Source organism: Agelaius phoeniceus, chromosome 20 (assembly GCF_051311805.1).
Source record: "Agelaius phoeniceus isolate bAgePho1 chromosome 20, bAgePho1.hap1, whole genome shotgun sequence".
In the NCBI taxonomy this organism is placed as follows: domain Eukaryota; kingdom Metazoa; phylum Chordata; class Aves; order Passeriformes; family Icteridae; genus Agelaius; species Agelaius phoeniceus.
Genome location: NC_135284.1, coordinates 2,577,911 through 2,594,178, shown reverse-complemented (window position 1 = coordinate 2,594,178; position 16,268 = coordinate 2,577,911). Strand labels below are relative to the sequence as shown.

The 16,268-nt window shown below is 43.8% G+C and overlaps 1 protein-coding gene across 3 annotated transcripts; it reads left to right on the top strand.

The window, feature by feature from the left end:
* Window positions 1–90: 90 nt before the first annotated feature.
* RPS6KB1 (ribosomal protein S6 kinase B1) lies at window positions 91–15,494 on the top strand. 3 transcript variants are annotated; one of them, XM_054646776.2, is made up of 15 exons: window positions 92–291; window positions 3,423–3,472; window positions 4,129–4,249; window positions 5,043–5,111; window positions 5,528–5,675; window positions 6,297–6,354; window positions 6,666–6,766; window positions 7,622–7,712; window positions 7,907–7,997; window positions 8,298–8,405; window positions 8,700–8,762; window positions 9,503–9,580; window positions 10,891–10,998; window positions 11,562–11,674; window positions 12,182–15,494. In XM_054646776.2, exons 1-15 carry the CDS (start codon window positions 220–222, stop codon window positions 12,417–12,419), a joined length of 1,509 nt encoding a protein of 502 aa, XP_054502751.1. In that variant the 5' UTR covers window positions 92–219; the 3' UTR covers window positions 12,420–15,494. The 3 variants fall into 3 exon arrangements, 2 of the variants coding, with proteins under 2 accessions (XP_054502753.1, XP_054502751.1); XM_054646778.2 differs by lacking the exons at window positions 10,891–10,998; window positions 11,562–11,674; window positions 12,182–15,494 and adding an exon at window positions 10,705–10,871 and having other exon boundaries at window positions 91–291; XR_008535391.2 differs by lacking the exons at window positions 9,503–9,580; window positions 10,891–10,998; window positions 11,562–11,674; window positions 12,182–15,494 and having other exon boundaries at window positions 91–291; window positions 7,907–8,001; window positions 8,700–8,763.
* Window positions 15,495–16,268: the final 774 nt, after the last annotated feature.

Here is a 16,268-nt window from a genome sequence, read left to right as displayed (position 1 = left end):
CGCGCCGCTGGCGGGGGCGGGCGGGCGCGCTCACCGCGCAGGCTCGGCCGAGCCGGGACGCGCGCTGCGCGTGCGCGGCGGGCGCGGGCGGGGCGGGGGCGCAGGCGCGCTGCGGCCGCGCAGCCGGTGATGGCGGCCGCGGCGGCGCTGCGGGGCGCGGGCCCATGAGGCGGCGCAGGCCCCGGGCACCCGGCGGAGCCAGCGAGGGGCGGCGGCGCCATGGCGGGAGTGTTCGACATCGACCTGGACCAGCCCGAGGAGGCGGGCTCGGACGAGGAGCTGGAGGAGGGGGTGAGAGCGGCAGCCGGGCCGGGGAGGGAGCGGGGGAGGCCGCGGGGCCTGAGAGAGGGAGGGAGGGCGCGGGAGGCGCCGCAGGGCCGGGCGGGGGCCGCGCTGGGGCGGCGGCGGGAGCGCGGCGAGGCCGCGGCTGGGGCCGGGCACAGCCCGAACCGCCCGCGCCGCCCCGGGACATCCGCGGCCGGAGCGCGCCGGGGCCGCGGGCAGCGCCGCAGCTCTCCCCGCCGAAGTTCGGTGTCGGGAGCGCGGCACAAGCTCCGCAGCGGGGTTGTTGTAATTATTCCTGTATTGTCACATGTCCGAACGTCAGTGCGGGAATGCCGATCTTTCTGGAGCCCTGTAAAGTCGCTGCTCTCGCGCCAAAATTAAAAGGCGAGGTTTGAAACGCTGCGTTAGGCGGGTCAGCGCTGCGCGCATCCCGTGCTCTCCGAGCAGCGCACCTGACAATAAATTGCAGTTTGCAGCTCGTGATGCTCATCTGGGTCCTGCCAAAGCCTTAGGGGGATTCTATTGCATCATCTCTGTTTATGTTTTTCTAGGTCTTGTGTTGCTTTTCGATCTTGTTCTGTATATTAACCCTTTGCTGTTGCTCAAACTGCCAGTGCATCTATTTTCTGCTCTTTAAATACTAATGACAGTCTTGGAGTCTTTGAGATCATGGAACTATTTGGGTTGGAATGGACTTTAAAATCATTTGAGGCCATGGGCAGGGACATCTTTCCCTATCCCAGGTGGCTCCAAGCCCTGTCCTTGGACACTTCCAGGGATGGGGCAACCACAGCCTCTCTGGGCACCCTGTGCTGGGGTCTCCCCACCCTCCCCGGGCAGAATTTCCCCCCAATATCTAATCTAAACCTCCCTGCTCTTGTAAAAAGTCCCTTCCATGTTTGCTGTAGATTCTCTCCAGGTACTTGCTTTGGGGAGATAAGCAGATATTCTGTTAGCCCCACTCCATGGAACCTGCAGAGACACTGTTTTGACAGCTGAAGGCTTGAAAGCTTCTCAGCCTGCAGGAGGAGAAGCTCTGTCTGTCACCTCAATAATCAATAAAACACTTGGCTTTGGAAAACGTTTCTTGCATCACCCTGTTAATGCTGCCAAGAACAGGTTCTGATCGAGGTGGCCAGAAAGTTGAGTTTGGTCTCTCTTGTGTTCCTGGAGTCTCGGGGAACAATGAAACCATTGTGGATTTTAAAACCTTGCCACGATCACCGGCATCTCTATGGACTTTGGCAACCTTGATTGGTCTCAGGTGCCTTTTGGCAAACAGATAAAGGAGGGTGAGAATGGGCTTGAGACGAAAACAACCAAAGAGAAGGAGGAAATGTAAGAGCAGGGAAGGAGGGGAACATCAGGAATGTGTGAGGGGCCAGCATTCCAGTGGAGTTACCCCAGGGTGTGTGTCCTGCTAGGATCAGAGGGAGGATGCAGCCAGAGCAGGGCACATCAAGGGGCACACTCGGGACTGTGCTGTCAATTTTATGGTATTTCCCAAAAACTGTGAGTCCAGGAGGAGCCCAGACAGCTCAGCTGTGGCTTTGAGTAGGCACAGCTATCCTGGAAAATCTCAAGTGTTGTTTGAAAGGAGTTTCCTCAAAAGCCATGTGGTTGTTTACACTAATTATGATGGTGAAAAAAGCCTCAGCCTTAATTTAGGTGTTGGTAATTAAGGAAACAATGTATGGACTGAAGGACTGGTGGCTTCCCAGTGCCTTTCTTGGTGTTGTGAAATGAGAAGGAGCCCTGAAAAAATACCAGCATGGGATCTGAAGTGACTTTTGGTTAAATTAATACTGAGAATGAAACCCAAAGTTCACAGGAGCAAGAGCAGCACACGTGAACTCTGCCAGAGCCATTGGGTAACAGGAGTTGCTGCTCTGGGAACTGAGGGGTGTTTATTCTCTGGGTTGAATTTTTAAAAATTCATTAGTTGGCATCTGAGAGTGGGGTCAAGGGCAGCTTTGGTGGCTTTTGTTGTGAAACATGTCAATAAGCTGGATTTCTCTAATAAATGTCAACAGGAGGCCATGAGCTGGCAGCTCTCTGAGCTGGAAACAAACCTGATCTTTTGGACTCCTTCACTGCCTGTGGTGTTTGTAGGTGGATCCAAGAGTTAAATTCCCCTTTAGATCACCCAAAATAAACCAGCCTCTGTAAACTTTAACGTTGAAATGGTCTGGAAGCTGGTGAAACTTTCAAGTTTTCCTTGGTTAGTGTTTTCACGTGGATAATATTTTAAAATGCACTCCTTGGCTTGGGCTGATTTTTGCAGATCTCAGTGGTTTTCTTTTTCTTCTGCTTCTCTGAATTTCACAAGTCACTCAGTCTATGTAGATTCAGTCTGTAGGTCCCGGGCTGTTCAGCACGAACTCGCAGTTGTTATTTTGTGTCCATACTTTTACAAATAAGAATGTGACAGTGCAGTCTGCAGCTCACTAGGAGCCTGCTCCTGACTTTCTATTTGCATTCATTCCAGCTGTCTGCTGCCTTTGCACTTTTGCAGAGCCAGTGAGAGGGAAGGGATCAGGTTAAAAATTCTTTGAGGGAAATATCTCTGTAGAATTCAACCCCACTCCTTAATGGTGACTGCTTCTGGTGCTGAAGTGCAGGAACTCCTTCAGTATTGATTATTGGTCAGAAAATGTGTTTCACATTCTTTCATCACCATTGGGATTTCACTTACCAATGTAAAACCCAAAACCTTCCCAGTAGATTTTTAGTGCAGAGGAATCCCAGTTAAATCTTTATTATTGATCTGATTTGCATAGTGCTGCAATAAGACTCAAAAATTTCTGTGTAAGAGGAATTTTAAAGAAAATTGCAGTACCTTAACATTTTTCAAGTTCACTTGGGGCTGTGAAATTGCACCTCTGATATTTGAGGGATTGAATAACAATGCAGCCAGGTAAGACAGGGGTTCCCTGTGTCACTGTTTGGATTGCAAATCTGGCACAGAATTTAGTAGATTTTTTTATCTTCTGCTGATAATTTTTATTCCTGACCTATTTAATTATATAGAGATTTTGTCTTTTCCAACTTAAAAAAGTTGTAAACCACATCAGTGCATTTATTTTTAATACTTTCCTTTTTCTAATTCATCTTTCTTCTACCCTTCTCATCCCCAGGGTCAATTAAGTGAGAGCATGGACCATGGAGGAGTTGGCCAATATGACCTGTAAGTTGCTGCTAGAAAATATTCTGTACCATTCATGCCCACCACAATAACTTCTAAATTTGTTACATTGTTAAGGTAAATAGAAAATTTTGTCATTCTGGTTCCATTTTGAGTCGTTTTTAGATGTTCCACTATTTCCTCACGTTAAAATTTGTCAATTGTATCTTGAAATAAAATAATAATAATAATAATAAAAAGAATTCTGGTGAAAGCTGCTCTTTGTCTTTTGATCCTTGTTTCTCCTAACAAATCTCTTGCCTTTGAATAATATTTGGATATAACAATATAAAGATACAATATGGATATAAAGATACAACATGGATATAACTATATAATATGGATATAATGATATAAAGAAATATCTGAGGTTTCCATCCTCTAAACTTAATTTTGGTGTAATGCAGATGGATTGTGCATTAAATTGAAGGGGATGGAAGGAAATCTTGCTACAATAAATCCCCAGAATCTGCAGGCAGCCCTCTCAGTGCAGGGTGCATTTGCACACAATAAACAATAACAATAAACAATAATCCTGGTGCTGGGGGCCCTCCACATCTCTGCCACTGTTACTCAGACACTTCCCAGGGAGTCAATGCTTTCAGCTACTCACTGCTCAGTACCAGGTGGACTCACAGCCTTGTTCTGCTTTCCTGCAGTGGGATGGAACATTGTGAAAAGTTTGAGATTTCAGAGACCAGCGTGAACAGAGGCCCTGAGAAGATCCGGCCCGAGTGCTTCGAGCTGCTGCGCGTGCTGGGCAAGGGCGGCTACGGCAAGGTCAGGAGCCAGCGCTGAGTCCTGCCCCCTCAGTGCTCCCTTGCTCTGCTCTCATTCCCCCCTCTCTGAAAAGTCCATTCTGCCAGAGCTGGAACGGGGCAGAACCACCCCCAGCTGCCAGGGTGGGCACTGAGGTCCCTGGCAGGGCTGGAAGCAGCAGGGAAGGTCCCAGACTCATTCTGCATCCAGCCCCTGCCTCGTGCCTCCTGCTCTGGGGCTGATCTGCTCTCTCTGCCTTGTGCCTGCTGCTCTGGGGGTGATCTCCTCTCTCTGCTTTGTGCCTCCTACTCTGGGGCTGATCTCCTCTCTCTCTGCCTTGTGCCTGCTGCTCTGGGGCTGATCTGCTCTCTCTGCCTTGTGCCTGCTGCTCTGGGGCTGATCTCCTCTCTCTCTGCCTTGTGCCTGCTGCTCTGGGGCTGATCTGCTCTCTCTGCCTTGTGCCTCCTGCTCTGGGGCTGATCTCCTCTCTCTGCCCCTTGCCTTGTAGTTTGTGGGTGATCTCCTCTCTCTTTTTCTCTTCCCTTGTAGTTTGTGGGTGATCTCCTCTCTTTCTGCCTCTTGCCTTTGTAATTTGTGGGTGACCTCTCTCTCTGCCCCTTGCCTTGTAATTTCTGGGTGATCTCCTCTCTCTGCCTCCTGCCTCATTGTTTGTGGGTGATCTCTTCTCTTTCTGCCTCTGCCTTGTAGCTTGTGGGTGATCTCCTCTCTCTCTCTCTCTTGCTCTCTTGCACAACTTTGCTTTTTAGTTCATGCAGCTGAAATGTGTGTTTGCCATTGTGTTGCTGTTGTTTAGGTGTTTCAAGTACGAAAAGTAACTGGAGCAAACACCGGGAAAATATTTGCCATGAAAGTTCTTAAAAAGGTAACCTGAATTTCATTACTCTCTGAATCTTAAAAAAAAATAATCTATGCCTCAATTTTAGAATTATCTAATTATTTAATATACCTAAAAATGAGTTCTAGGATATATACAGGTTTTACTCAGATACAGTTGGAATTAAAATTAAACTTCAGATTTTTCTGTCTGGGTAGTTCTCAGCAGCCCATTTAAATAGGTCAGGAGGTCCTTTCCAAGCTAAATTATTGTGTGATTCTATGAAATAAAGACTTAAACTTCTGTAAGAAACCTCTTATGTAGATATTGTGGTGAAATGTAATTTTTAATGCTGTTGCTAACTCCTATGTAGTGTTGTAATTTAATAAACTCAGAACTGAACTCAGTAGAAAAGTCTGCCTTGTTTAGCATGTTCTGTGCTCACACATCCCTGCTTTTTACAGGCAATGATTGTAAGGAATGCCAAGGACACAGCTCACACAAAAGCAGAGAGGAATATACTGGAGGAAGTGAAACATCCCTTCATTGTAGACTTAATTTATGCCTTTCAGACTGGTGGAAAACTCTACCTCATCCTTGAGTATCTCAGTGGTCAGTAGATGACATTCTTTAACTCCTTCTTGGGGTCTTGCACAATCAGGAATTTGGGGTTCTTACTCTACAAGTAAAAAATTAATGATAGCTTGGTGTCTTAAACTGAAACAGGTTTCTATTAAAAATACATGGAAGAACATGAATGAACTTTTTCATTCATACAATAAAGAGGAATGAAACATAAAATAGTTGTTTTTCGTGAGAGTACAGGAGAGAAGGGGTTTTTAAGACTTTTCCTTCCACTGGATTTGTCATTTTTGTGTGTTCTGTGCAATCCTACAGTGACCTGAGGGTTTAGTCCTTGCAGGTTCTTTGTGACAGAAGAAAGTGTTACCTTTATTTCATGGTTAGGGAAACAGACACAGATTAGAAGCAATTTTTTCAAGCTGTACCTACAAAAAACAGGGACAGAAATGCTCTTGTTTTTAAAATGCTGATTTCTTCAGGCTGCTGGAATCCTGAGGGTAACAGAACAGTGGCTCAGTTGTTTTTTTGTGAAACAGCCTGTGGTACAGCAGGCAAAAATACCTGTTGCTTATAGTTTTCCTAGAAAATAGACTTTTGACTGCCTTAAAATGATACTTTTAATTGAGTACAATCTATTTTTTCTCATGACAGGAGGAGAACTATTTATGCAGTTAGAGAGAGAAGGGATATTTATGGAAGACACAGCCTGGTAAGTGAAGCTATTTTTGTAAATTAATAGTTTGGGTTTTTTTCCAAGTGCTTAAACTATATTTAACTACTCATTCATTTTAGAGGGTAGTGAAAGAGCAGTTCAGAGGGTTTGGGGAGGGTGTACACGTGCTGCCCTCACCAGTTTGTGCTGGTGGAACTCCAGTCCTAAAACACAGGAGGGTCCATGCTGGCTGCTCAGTGAGGCTCTGTCCCTGGGGCTGTGATCAAGTTTTGGGTGTTGAAAACTGTGAAAGATTTGCTTAAGATGCTCTGCATGATTGAATAGGTCTGATTTTTGTTCTCTTTCAGCTTTTACTTGGCAGAAATCTCCATGGCACTGGGGCACTTGCATCAGAAGGGAATCATCTACCGGGATCTGAAGCCAGAGAATATCATGCTCAATCACCAAGGTAGAGCTGTGGGCTTGAGTCAGGCTGCCAGTGCTCTGAAAACAATCCTCCCAAAGTCACACACCTCACTTTTAGGTGAATCTCCTTAGGGCTGTACCACTCCTGGGAGAAGGGAAGAGCTGCCAGAGCTGATTGCCTCAAACAAACACAGCTTCCTTCCTTGCTTTAATGGGCCACAGCAGGCTCAGCTTCCATGGGCCAGGCATGTTCTGAGGGGTTGATTTGCCATTGCTGCACCTCTGGATCTTTTTTTTTTCTTCTGTTGGATCATTGTGGAGTGGAACCTGTGACATTTTAGTCAATGGGGATGACTGATGGTAGCAAAGGCACTTTGGGTAGGATGCCAGATCATCTGTGGCAGCAGCTGACACTCCCCACTGACAGCACTTCCAGCTCCTGCTTGCACTGCTCCAGTGACTGTGGCACTGATTTGTCTGACAGTCTGCACCACCCAGAATTTTCATGGTTTCCTAAACAACATATTTACTTAGTCTGAGTCTTTGTACTGAATTATTCAGGGCACTGTACAGTTTGTTGAAGATGGTTCTGTGAATTTTGAAGCAGGCAGTAAAATTCAGTAACCTACTTTTTTAGCTAAATGATGCTCTCAAGTCTTTAAATACATTTGTCTGTATTTGACTAAGTTTTGGTAGTTTGTCAAGTGGCAGCACTTGGTTTTCTCTGTAAGTGTGATTACCTTGTTCTATTTTATAGCTGCATTGCTTTGTCAGACCATACGTGGAAGTAATTCAGAGTAATTACATATCCACATTAAAAATTCCTAATTTTTCTCCATGTTACTTCTACAAATGGCAGAATTCTGACAAGTCTTAAATCTGATCTCTTTAATTTCAGGTCATGTAAAACTGACTGACTTCGGGTTATGTAAAGAATCCATTCACGATGGAACAGTCACACACACATTCTGTGGAACAATTGAATACATGTGAGCTGCACCATGAAATACAAAATATTGCTCTGCTCTGGGGGTAATGCCTGTGGTTTGCCTTTTTTAACTGTTCAGTCACTTAGGACAACTTTACTTTACTTGATAAATGGGGTTTTGTTTGAAAACTAGCAGTCACAATTCGTATTAATCTCATTAAAACACTTTCATATTTTTAATTTTTCTGCTTATAGGGCCCCTGAAATCTTGATGAGGAGTGGGCATAACCGTGCTGTGGACTGGTGGAGTTTGGGGGCATTAATGTATGACATGCTGACTGGAGCAGTAGGTGCACAGTTATAATTGCATGGTTTTCCCTTTGTAGCTTTTCTGCTTCCCTGTACCCTAACTCAGCTGCATGTATTACATATATTATAGATATTATATATATTCCATAGATTGTATATATACACACTGCAAGTAAGAAAGAACCAAAACCCAGCTCTCATGAGCTGCTTTTATCCAAACAGTGCCTATTTGCAGTAATTTTACCTGCTTTCTAAATGACTAAAGTGAGTTCTGCACACACACATTAAAGATCTGAACAAGTCCTGTTTTTCCTCCTTTTTCAATGGTGCTTTCCAGCCTCCTTTCACTGGGGAGAACAGAAAGAAAACAATTGACAAGATTCTCAAGTGTAAACTCAACTTGCCTCCCTACCTCACACAAGAAGCCAGAGATCTGCTTAAAAAGGTGAAATTTTAATGATTGTTAGTACTCCTTGTATGTAGAAAATAGAAATACAGTGATACCACTGTGGCTGTTCACTTCAAGCTTGATTTGTTACTGATTAAATCACTTTTTTGCTGAGTGGTACAGGAAGTGATTTCCCTTGAAAATACAACTGTTTTCAAGTGAATGCAGATTTTCCTGATCGTTCTGTATTCATTCTGTACAGTCCTCACTGAAGTGATGATTCATGGCAGAACTAGTCTGGTTATAACAGCATAACTAATTCTGCTTTTTTGGGTGTTATTTCTCATCAAGCTGCTAAAAAGAAATGCTGCCTCACGTCTAGGAGCTGGTCCTGGAGATGCTGGAGAAGTTCAGGTAACTGGAACTTAACTTGAGACTTCTTAAATGACCTCATTGAAAATAAACCAGCTTTGAAGGCACCTCAGGCAAGGAGAGTGTCTGTCTTGAGGGGTAATGGGCAGAAAGGCAGCCACATGTGACAACTCATCCAAACCTGAAGTCTTTAAAGCTTAACAAAAGCAGCTGTCTGGCTATTTGATAATGTGAGATTTAGAGAATAACTTCTATTCTTTAGCTGTGTCTTGCAGTAGATGTTTTCTAGCATTGCACAGTGCTAATTGTGCAGCCCTGGAAGGCTGAGGATGCTCTCAGCAGTCTGATGAGAACCTTGCCAACCCTGTATTAGTGCAGCTCCCTGAAGGGAAAAGTGTGGAATTCCAGCTTGGCTTTGTTTTTGTGGTGATCTTGACAAGTATTAGAGTCCTCCATATTTCACAGTTCTGCTACTTTGCCATTAATGCAGAGTTTTGTCGTGGTTTAGTTCTGAAGTTAGAATGTGCAGAGGTGTTTTGCATGTAAACTGGCTTTTTCTGACACTTCCAAGGAAGTGGGGACGTGTGGCTGACTTGGATCTGACTGATCTCAGTTCCCAGCTCTTCCAGCTTCTCCGAGGTAGTGCTGCAGGATATTCCACACTAGACCAAATGTGATTTTGGAAAGAACCACCCCAGAGCAAGGGTCTGGCTGGAAGCTGTTCGTGGTGGAGCTCTGTGCCCTGGGGGCAGGTGCTGACTGTGCTCTTGTCCCTGCTGCAGGCTCACGCCTTCTTCAGACACATCAACTGGGACGAGCTGCTGGCACGCAAGGTGGAGCCTCCTTTTAAACCCTTATTGGTACGTACTGGGAGTACTGGGAGAGAGGTGTGCCCTGTGTGCCTTTAGCAAAGCTCTTAATAAAGCTGAGAAAGGTTCACTGTACAAACTGGAGTGCCACTGGTTCCTGGTGCTGGGGTTCTGTCACTCAGGGGACAGATTCACCCTCGGTTAAAGCTGGCAGATCTGATCTGCTTCAGTCTGGGTTCCTCCTGCTTCTGACCCGTAGGTTAAACAGACCTGCAGGTGCACTTCACTCTGAGATCAGCTTCTAAACCCTCTGCAGTAAGTCAGCACTTAGTTTCAACTAGATAGAGTTGCTAAGCAAAAGTAAATGAAATCACCTAATTAAACATTTTCTGTGTTTGCTTATTAATCTTTACAATGCATCTCTTGTGCATTATGAGCAGGAGTTAGAGTTTACCTCAAACCAGTGATGGGATGAAGTTTTTATTATCCCATCCTGTATTTGGATGGTGTCTGTTTCTCCCTCTGGGTGCAATCAGCCCAGCAGCTGTGGGCATTGCCACCTCTGTAACTCCCAGCCACTAAAATTGTCACCTGAAACTGCCTTAAGCATCACTAATGTCAAGCATTCTACAGCATGGGGACTCCAGACCCTTTTCCCCTCAGAAAGACTCAAGATTGGTATTTCCAAATATTTATCTGAAGGTGGTTTTGGGTTTTTCTGGTAGTAGCAATTTTATGGAAGTTTCTTGTATAAAGCAGATGGTTTTCCAACTTGTGCTCCCATGGTTGCATGCAGGCCTGCACAAGTGAATACCTGCTGCCTTTCCAGTGACACAGGGGAATAAAGAAGGGATTTTGGAATTACTGCTGTTCTTTGAGCAAATGAAACAATATTCCTCATAATCACTTACTCCAGAGCTGTCCTCTGTCCCTCAGACTATAAACATTCCTGTATTTGCAAAAATGGGACAAAACTATCTGGAGAGGCCTCCAAAAACTAAATAGTTGCAACTGTTCTATACTGGTTGTGACAAGGGCTAAACTTGCAAGAAACTGGCATTGTATTTCTAACAGTTTTTGTTTGTAATTTTAGATATTTTTTTAAGTCATCTTTTTAATTCGTGTTCCTTTTTGATCCATAATTTTTGCCCCTCCCCCTTGCCTTTATTTCTCAGTGTCAGTGCCCATAGTGACCTCCCAGTGGCAGCGACAGGATTCCGACACCACTCCAGGGTTTTCCTCCAGCAGAGCTCTGCCAAAAACCCATGGAATGAACTCCATCCAGAGGCTGCACTGCTCACCGCTGAGCCATTTGGTTGATATCTGTAATATAAACCCTTAATCATTTTGTTTTTGCAAAGCAATCTGAAGAGGATGTGAGCCAGTTTGATTCAAAGTTTACACGTCAGACACCTGTTGATAGCCCAGATGACTCAACTCTCAGTGAAAGTGCCAACCAGGTCTTTCTGGTGAGTGAGCAGTGCCTGTGCAGAGGGAGCTTTGGGAATGGGGCATTTCAGCTCAATCCATTCTATTGACTGCTAACACCTTGAAGCAAACTCTCATAACCGAACCCAAATCCTGGAACAGGTGGGAGATGTTTGAAGGCTTTGGAAATACTTTGGTTATTGCTGACATTGTCTTTGTCCAGCAGCCAACAAACAGTGCTGCCCTTGTGGAATGTCAGCATTCTGATTCAGAGCTGCACTGTGAACCCTGCCCATGGCTGTGCTGTCACAGCCATGCAGAGACAACAATGGCCAGTGCAGAGAGCAAAATTCATTCAATTGAGGGTGCAAAATTCATTCAATTGAGTGTGCCTGGGGGAATCTGGGATCTGAGGAGAAATAGCTGGGGTGTAGCAACTCCCTGCAGTGCCACTGTTTGCTTCAAGGAGTGACTAAGGGTTCATCTGTCTACACTGACTCTTCTTTTTATAATTTTCCTGTAATAATCAGATTTTCCTAAGTGCCCAAACGATCCTGAATGCATCCTTGCCTGTGAGTTGCAGTGCCTTTTTCCTGTTTTGCAGGGTTTTACGTATGTGGCTCCATCTGTACTTGAAAGCGTAAAAGAGAAATTTTCTTTTGAACCAAAAATTCGATCACCTCGCAGATTCATAGGTAGCCCTAGGACACCTGTCAGGTACTTTATCTTCTTTGTCTTTTTTTTTGGAATGCACTTTTTGACGAGTAGTTGAAGCAGAAATACAGAAATTTTGTAAAAATACAAAATACAGCCTTGCTTTTGAGTAAGCCCAGCACTTCCATTAGAAGTGACTCTGTTTTATAAACCACATCATTAAAGACAAATCTGTGGTGTTGGGCAGCACATGAAGTTCTAATTTGTTGCTTTTCAGTGCTGATACAGCCTCAGTGGTGACTTTGATACAGCTAAAACTGTTTCAGAACATCCCGAGCACTAAAGAACTGCGTTAGTACAGAAAATCCCTTCTGCTATCGCCTCGAAAGGAGAGAATTTTACAAGAGGCTGTGGTAGAAGCCAGACATGGGAATTTCCCAAACTCCTGGAAGTGGAAGGAAGAATTAGAATTGCTCCTCCATAGGAATTTGAGTGCAGTTTGCTGCAGAGCAAGGGAACCCCTTGGTGCTGTGTACGCATCTCTGATTTTCTCTATTTCTTGTTTTAAAGCCCTGTCAAGTTTTCCCCTGGGGAATTCTGGGGAAGAGGCGCTTCTGCCGGCGCATCCACCACCCAGGCACCCGTGGAGTACCCGATGGAGACCAGTGGAATGGAGCAGATGGATGTGACCGTCTGTGGAGAGGCTTCGGCACCGCTTCCAATCCGGCAGCCAAACTCTGGGCCCTACAAGAAGCAGGCGTTCCCCATGATCTCCAAACGGCCGGAGCACCTGCGCATGAACCTATGACAGCCCCGCCCGAGGGCCCTGCCAGGTGCACACCACAACGGACAGGAGCCCCCCAAGCTGAAATCTGAGGGCTTGTTGGGTTTACTTTTAAAAAGTGACAGTATCAAAGAATCGGTCATTGCACAGAGAGACTTGGAAAGCAAAGAAAAACGGATTTTTTTTTTTCCTGTCAATCAATGGTGCATAAAAAAAACAAACAAACTTTAGCAAATGGTATTGCAGAACTCTAGGCACATCATCTTACTGATTCCAGTGACATCTTCTCACCTTATCAAGGATCTTTCAGCTTGAGAGCTCGAAACTGACAGTATTAAGGGGCAGGATGTTGCTTCAGAATCACTGGTGTAGTCGTGAATGTGTCGAGGAGGGTTGGCCCTTTCACTAGGCAGAGTTTGGAATGCCTGCAGGCTTGCAGCTGAGGGGTAATTAGCATGCAAGCCTCGTTAAGCGGTTTCCTACAATGGGGTGGAATCAAAGAGGAAAGCTAAACTTAATTGGTGTTTCACATTCAAAACATAATGAGTTTTTTTATATATATATATAAAAAAAAATATATTTTTTTCAAATAGATTTTTTGATTCAGCTCATTATGGAAAGTATCCCAAAATGAAAAAGGCAAACTGAATTGGTTGCTGTGAAGAAAGTTCAAGGCTCTAGTTCTGATTCTCCTCCTCCTCCTCATGAACCAACCAATCAATAAGGGAATCAGTCACTGACCAGCCTGGCAGTGTGGGCTGGGAGAGAACTGCTTCCCTGCTTCCCCAGCTGAAATCCCCGTTTGTTCCTGCACAGACAAATGGATTTAATCAAACAGCAGTGCTGCTATGTTCTAGGCTTAACTGGAAGCCATGGGCTCACACACGTCCTGCTTATTTCATGCCTGTCCTCAGCAGACATTTCACTGGGAAACATCACTTTGGTACAGCTGGGCACAGCTTGCAGCTCAGATTCTTACCCACAGAGAGATCAACAGTGAGCAGAACACAAGGTCAGTAGAAATCTCTAGGAAGTACCACAGGAAACACAGACAAATCCTCCAGAGTATAAGGAAATCAAATATTTTTGTAACCAGTGGGTAAGAATTTGAGGATTTTTAAAATTATTATTATTATTAATGAAATTTTGCTTATGGTAGTTTCCTGCCATTATACATTTCTAAATTTATCAACATTTTTTTTCTATGCTGGGGCAATAAATTTGCTGATTGTATGAGAAAAGTGTTCAATGGCCTTTCAGTGAATGTCTTCCACAGTGGGTCAGAACTTTAGCAAAAACTTTAATTTAGCAAACATGTTCTTAAGGACACTATTTATGTTTTTAAAATTGTCACGATCTGTACAACTGACTTACAGGTACAAAGAATAAAATAAAAAGGTAAAACTTTACCTTACTTTAAATACTTCCTGCCTTAAAGAGAAAGCATTTCCATGAACATAGCTGGTGAAAGGGTTAAAATCTGCAGAGCTTTACCTAGGTTAGAGTGTGGGTGCTGTGTGTGTGTGTGTGGAGATGATCATGCAGCTGCATACAAGTCCTGTCACTTTTTGCCTGCCACACGTTGCATTATCTTTTAGTCAAACTGTGCAAAGTCTACTTCTGGTGTTTCACAACAGTAGGGGTTTTTTTATTCTAGATTCTGCTTACTCTGTGGATACTGAATCTTTTTGAGCCATAGGATCCAAGCCATAAACTCTCTGTAAGCATTGAATCCAATCCCAGTGCTCTCTGCTGAAACCGGCAGGGCAGAAGGATTCAGAGATACCTTGATGCTATCAAAGAACCAACACATAAAAATGGTTATGATTGAGAAAAAATGAGGTGGTTTTTTCTTTTAACTTCCTGATAAGCCTTTTGTTGAAAAAGATTAAGTTTTTTTTTAGTTTTAGCAGGAAAATCAAGTTACCTTACAGTGACATACTGGAGGGTTGCCATTGTTCAGTTGGTGACGTGGCCACGGGTGATTTGGTGGAACCAAACTCCAGGAGTGTTTGCACTGGGCCTATCTGCAAACACACAGCACCTGGACCTTCTGCCATTCACTGAGGATGAAGGAACTTGGTTTAAAAACAACAACAAAAGAACTTTTTAGAGGCAGATCTCTCCTGGTCCTAGTTACAGCTAACAGTTGCTTTTTGCTTGGCTGGACAGAATTGTCCAGTGGAATTGGTTTCATGGCTGGCAAGAATGGCAAGAGTTGTTTGTCTGAGTTCACTGAGCAATCACAAACCCAACCCATTGGTTTTCCAAGGAAATTCCGTGTACTGTCAATGTTTCAGCCCCTAATTGTAAATTGAATTCCCTACCATAACTGTGAAACTTTGGGAGTGTGACTCAGACAGCAAGCACACACTATGCAATATGGTTTATCCTGTATTTATTTGTAAAAATATCAGACATAGATCCTCTATATATATATATAATAGTGTCAAAATTACTAGGTGTGAACTAAGGGGAGTGGAGTTCTAGCTCCTGTCTGGCTATTTCAGATAAGTGCAGAATGCATTGAATATTGGAGAGCTTAACAAGTGCTTTCTTTTGTTCATTTAAAAATGTCTTAAATTTTTCATTAGAGTATAGAATCTTATTTTTTTTATTTTGTACAAGCTGCGCTTTTTTAATTATAATCACTGAAAAATTCACTATAATTTGATTTTATAGGATTTTTGTAGCATTACAAAAATATAGTAAAACTGAGGTTAATACCTGTTGTGGCTAACCATATAAAAGTATTAAATCTTAAACTTGAACAAAAGTCATATTTTTTTTTACTAGATGTTAAATAGGGAAATATTTTGTTCTGCAGGTCATTACCAGAAAAGGTTTCTAGGTCAGCTGTGTTACCAGCAGTTTTTCTTTTTCCCATTTGATGCAGAAACTATTCTGGTAGAAGATATTCAGAATTCCAACATTTTTCTCTGTGGGAGTGATGCATACATCTGACGCCATTCGTGTACTAAATTGTAATTTTGGGAATGCTGGAATAATTCCTACCAAGACTGTCTTAATTGTGCCATCTGACATTTGAATGTCATCCTGGTATTAGCTCATAATAAAAGATAAAAATCAACGAGTCAATTGTTCTTTTGAATATCCCTTTTTTTCCTTGCTGTGCTGTTTAAAGCTGAACTGCTGGAAAACATTGATATTTGAGTCCACTCTGAGTGTACACTTGAAGGTGATTTTGGGTCTGTTCTCTTTTCAGTGTTAACTCCCCTCCTGCTCTCAGTGTTAATCACCAAGTGCATCAAACACAGAGGCTGTTGTGGTTTTAGGGCAGATCTTTGGGTTTGGTTTATTTCAATTCTGTCTCTACAGCAGGCTTGCTGCTGTTCCATTTTCCCAGTTCAGTTTATCCAAAGGAGAAATCCTTAAGAACAAAGCAAATTACCTGAATGTTTTTCCTGCAAATCCTTGTGTGCAGGTGCCATATATGAACTCCTCCAGTTGCTCTTTTCTAGGCTAAATCCATCTGTAGCTGTCTGCAGGAACACCCTGAGCTGCCTTAGCAGAAACAAAGGTAATCCCTGCCCTGGTTTCCATCTCTCACAGTTTCCTGCAGCTCAATATCCTCAAGAGCTACATGAGGTGGATGTGAATAGCAACTAAATGCAAATTTCAAGATATGGTAATCCAAGTGACCCATTTGTTTTTATTTTAGGAAGTAGGTAGGCCCTAAGTATAAGAGGAGATGTAAATCATTGTCTTTGCTGAGAGCTCTGATGGGAAATGGAGCAGGAATTCCCTCAGAAACAGAGACCCAGGAGAGGCTCCTCCTGCTGCTTCCCCTGGGCTTTGGGCTCCTAGAAAGTGGCTCTTGGTTGTCATTTATCACCTTGTGTGTCCCTGCAG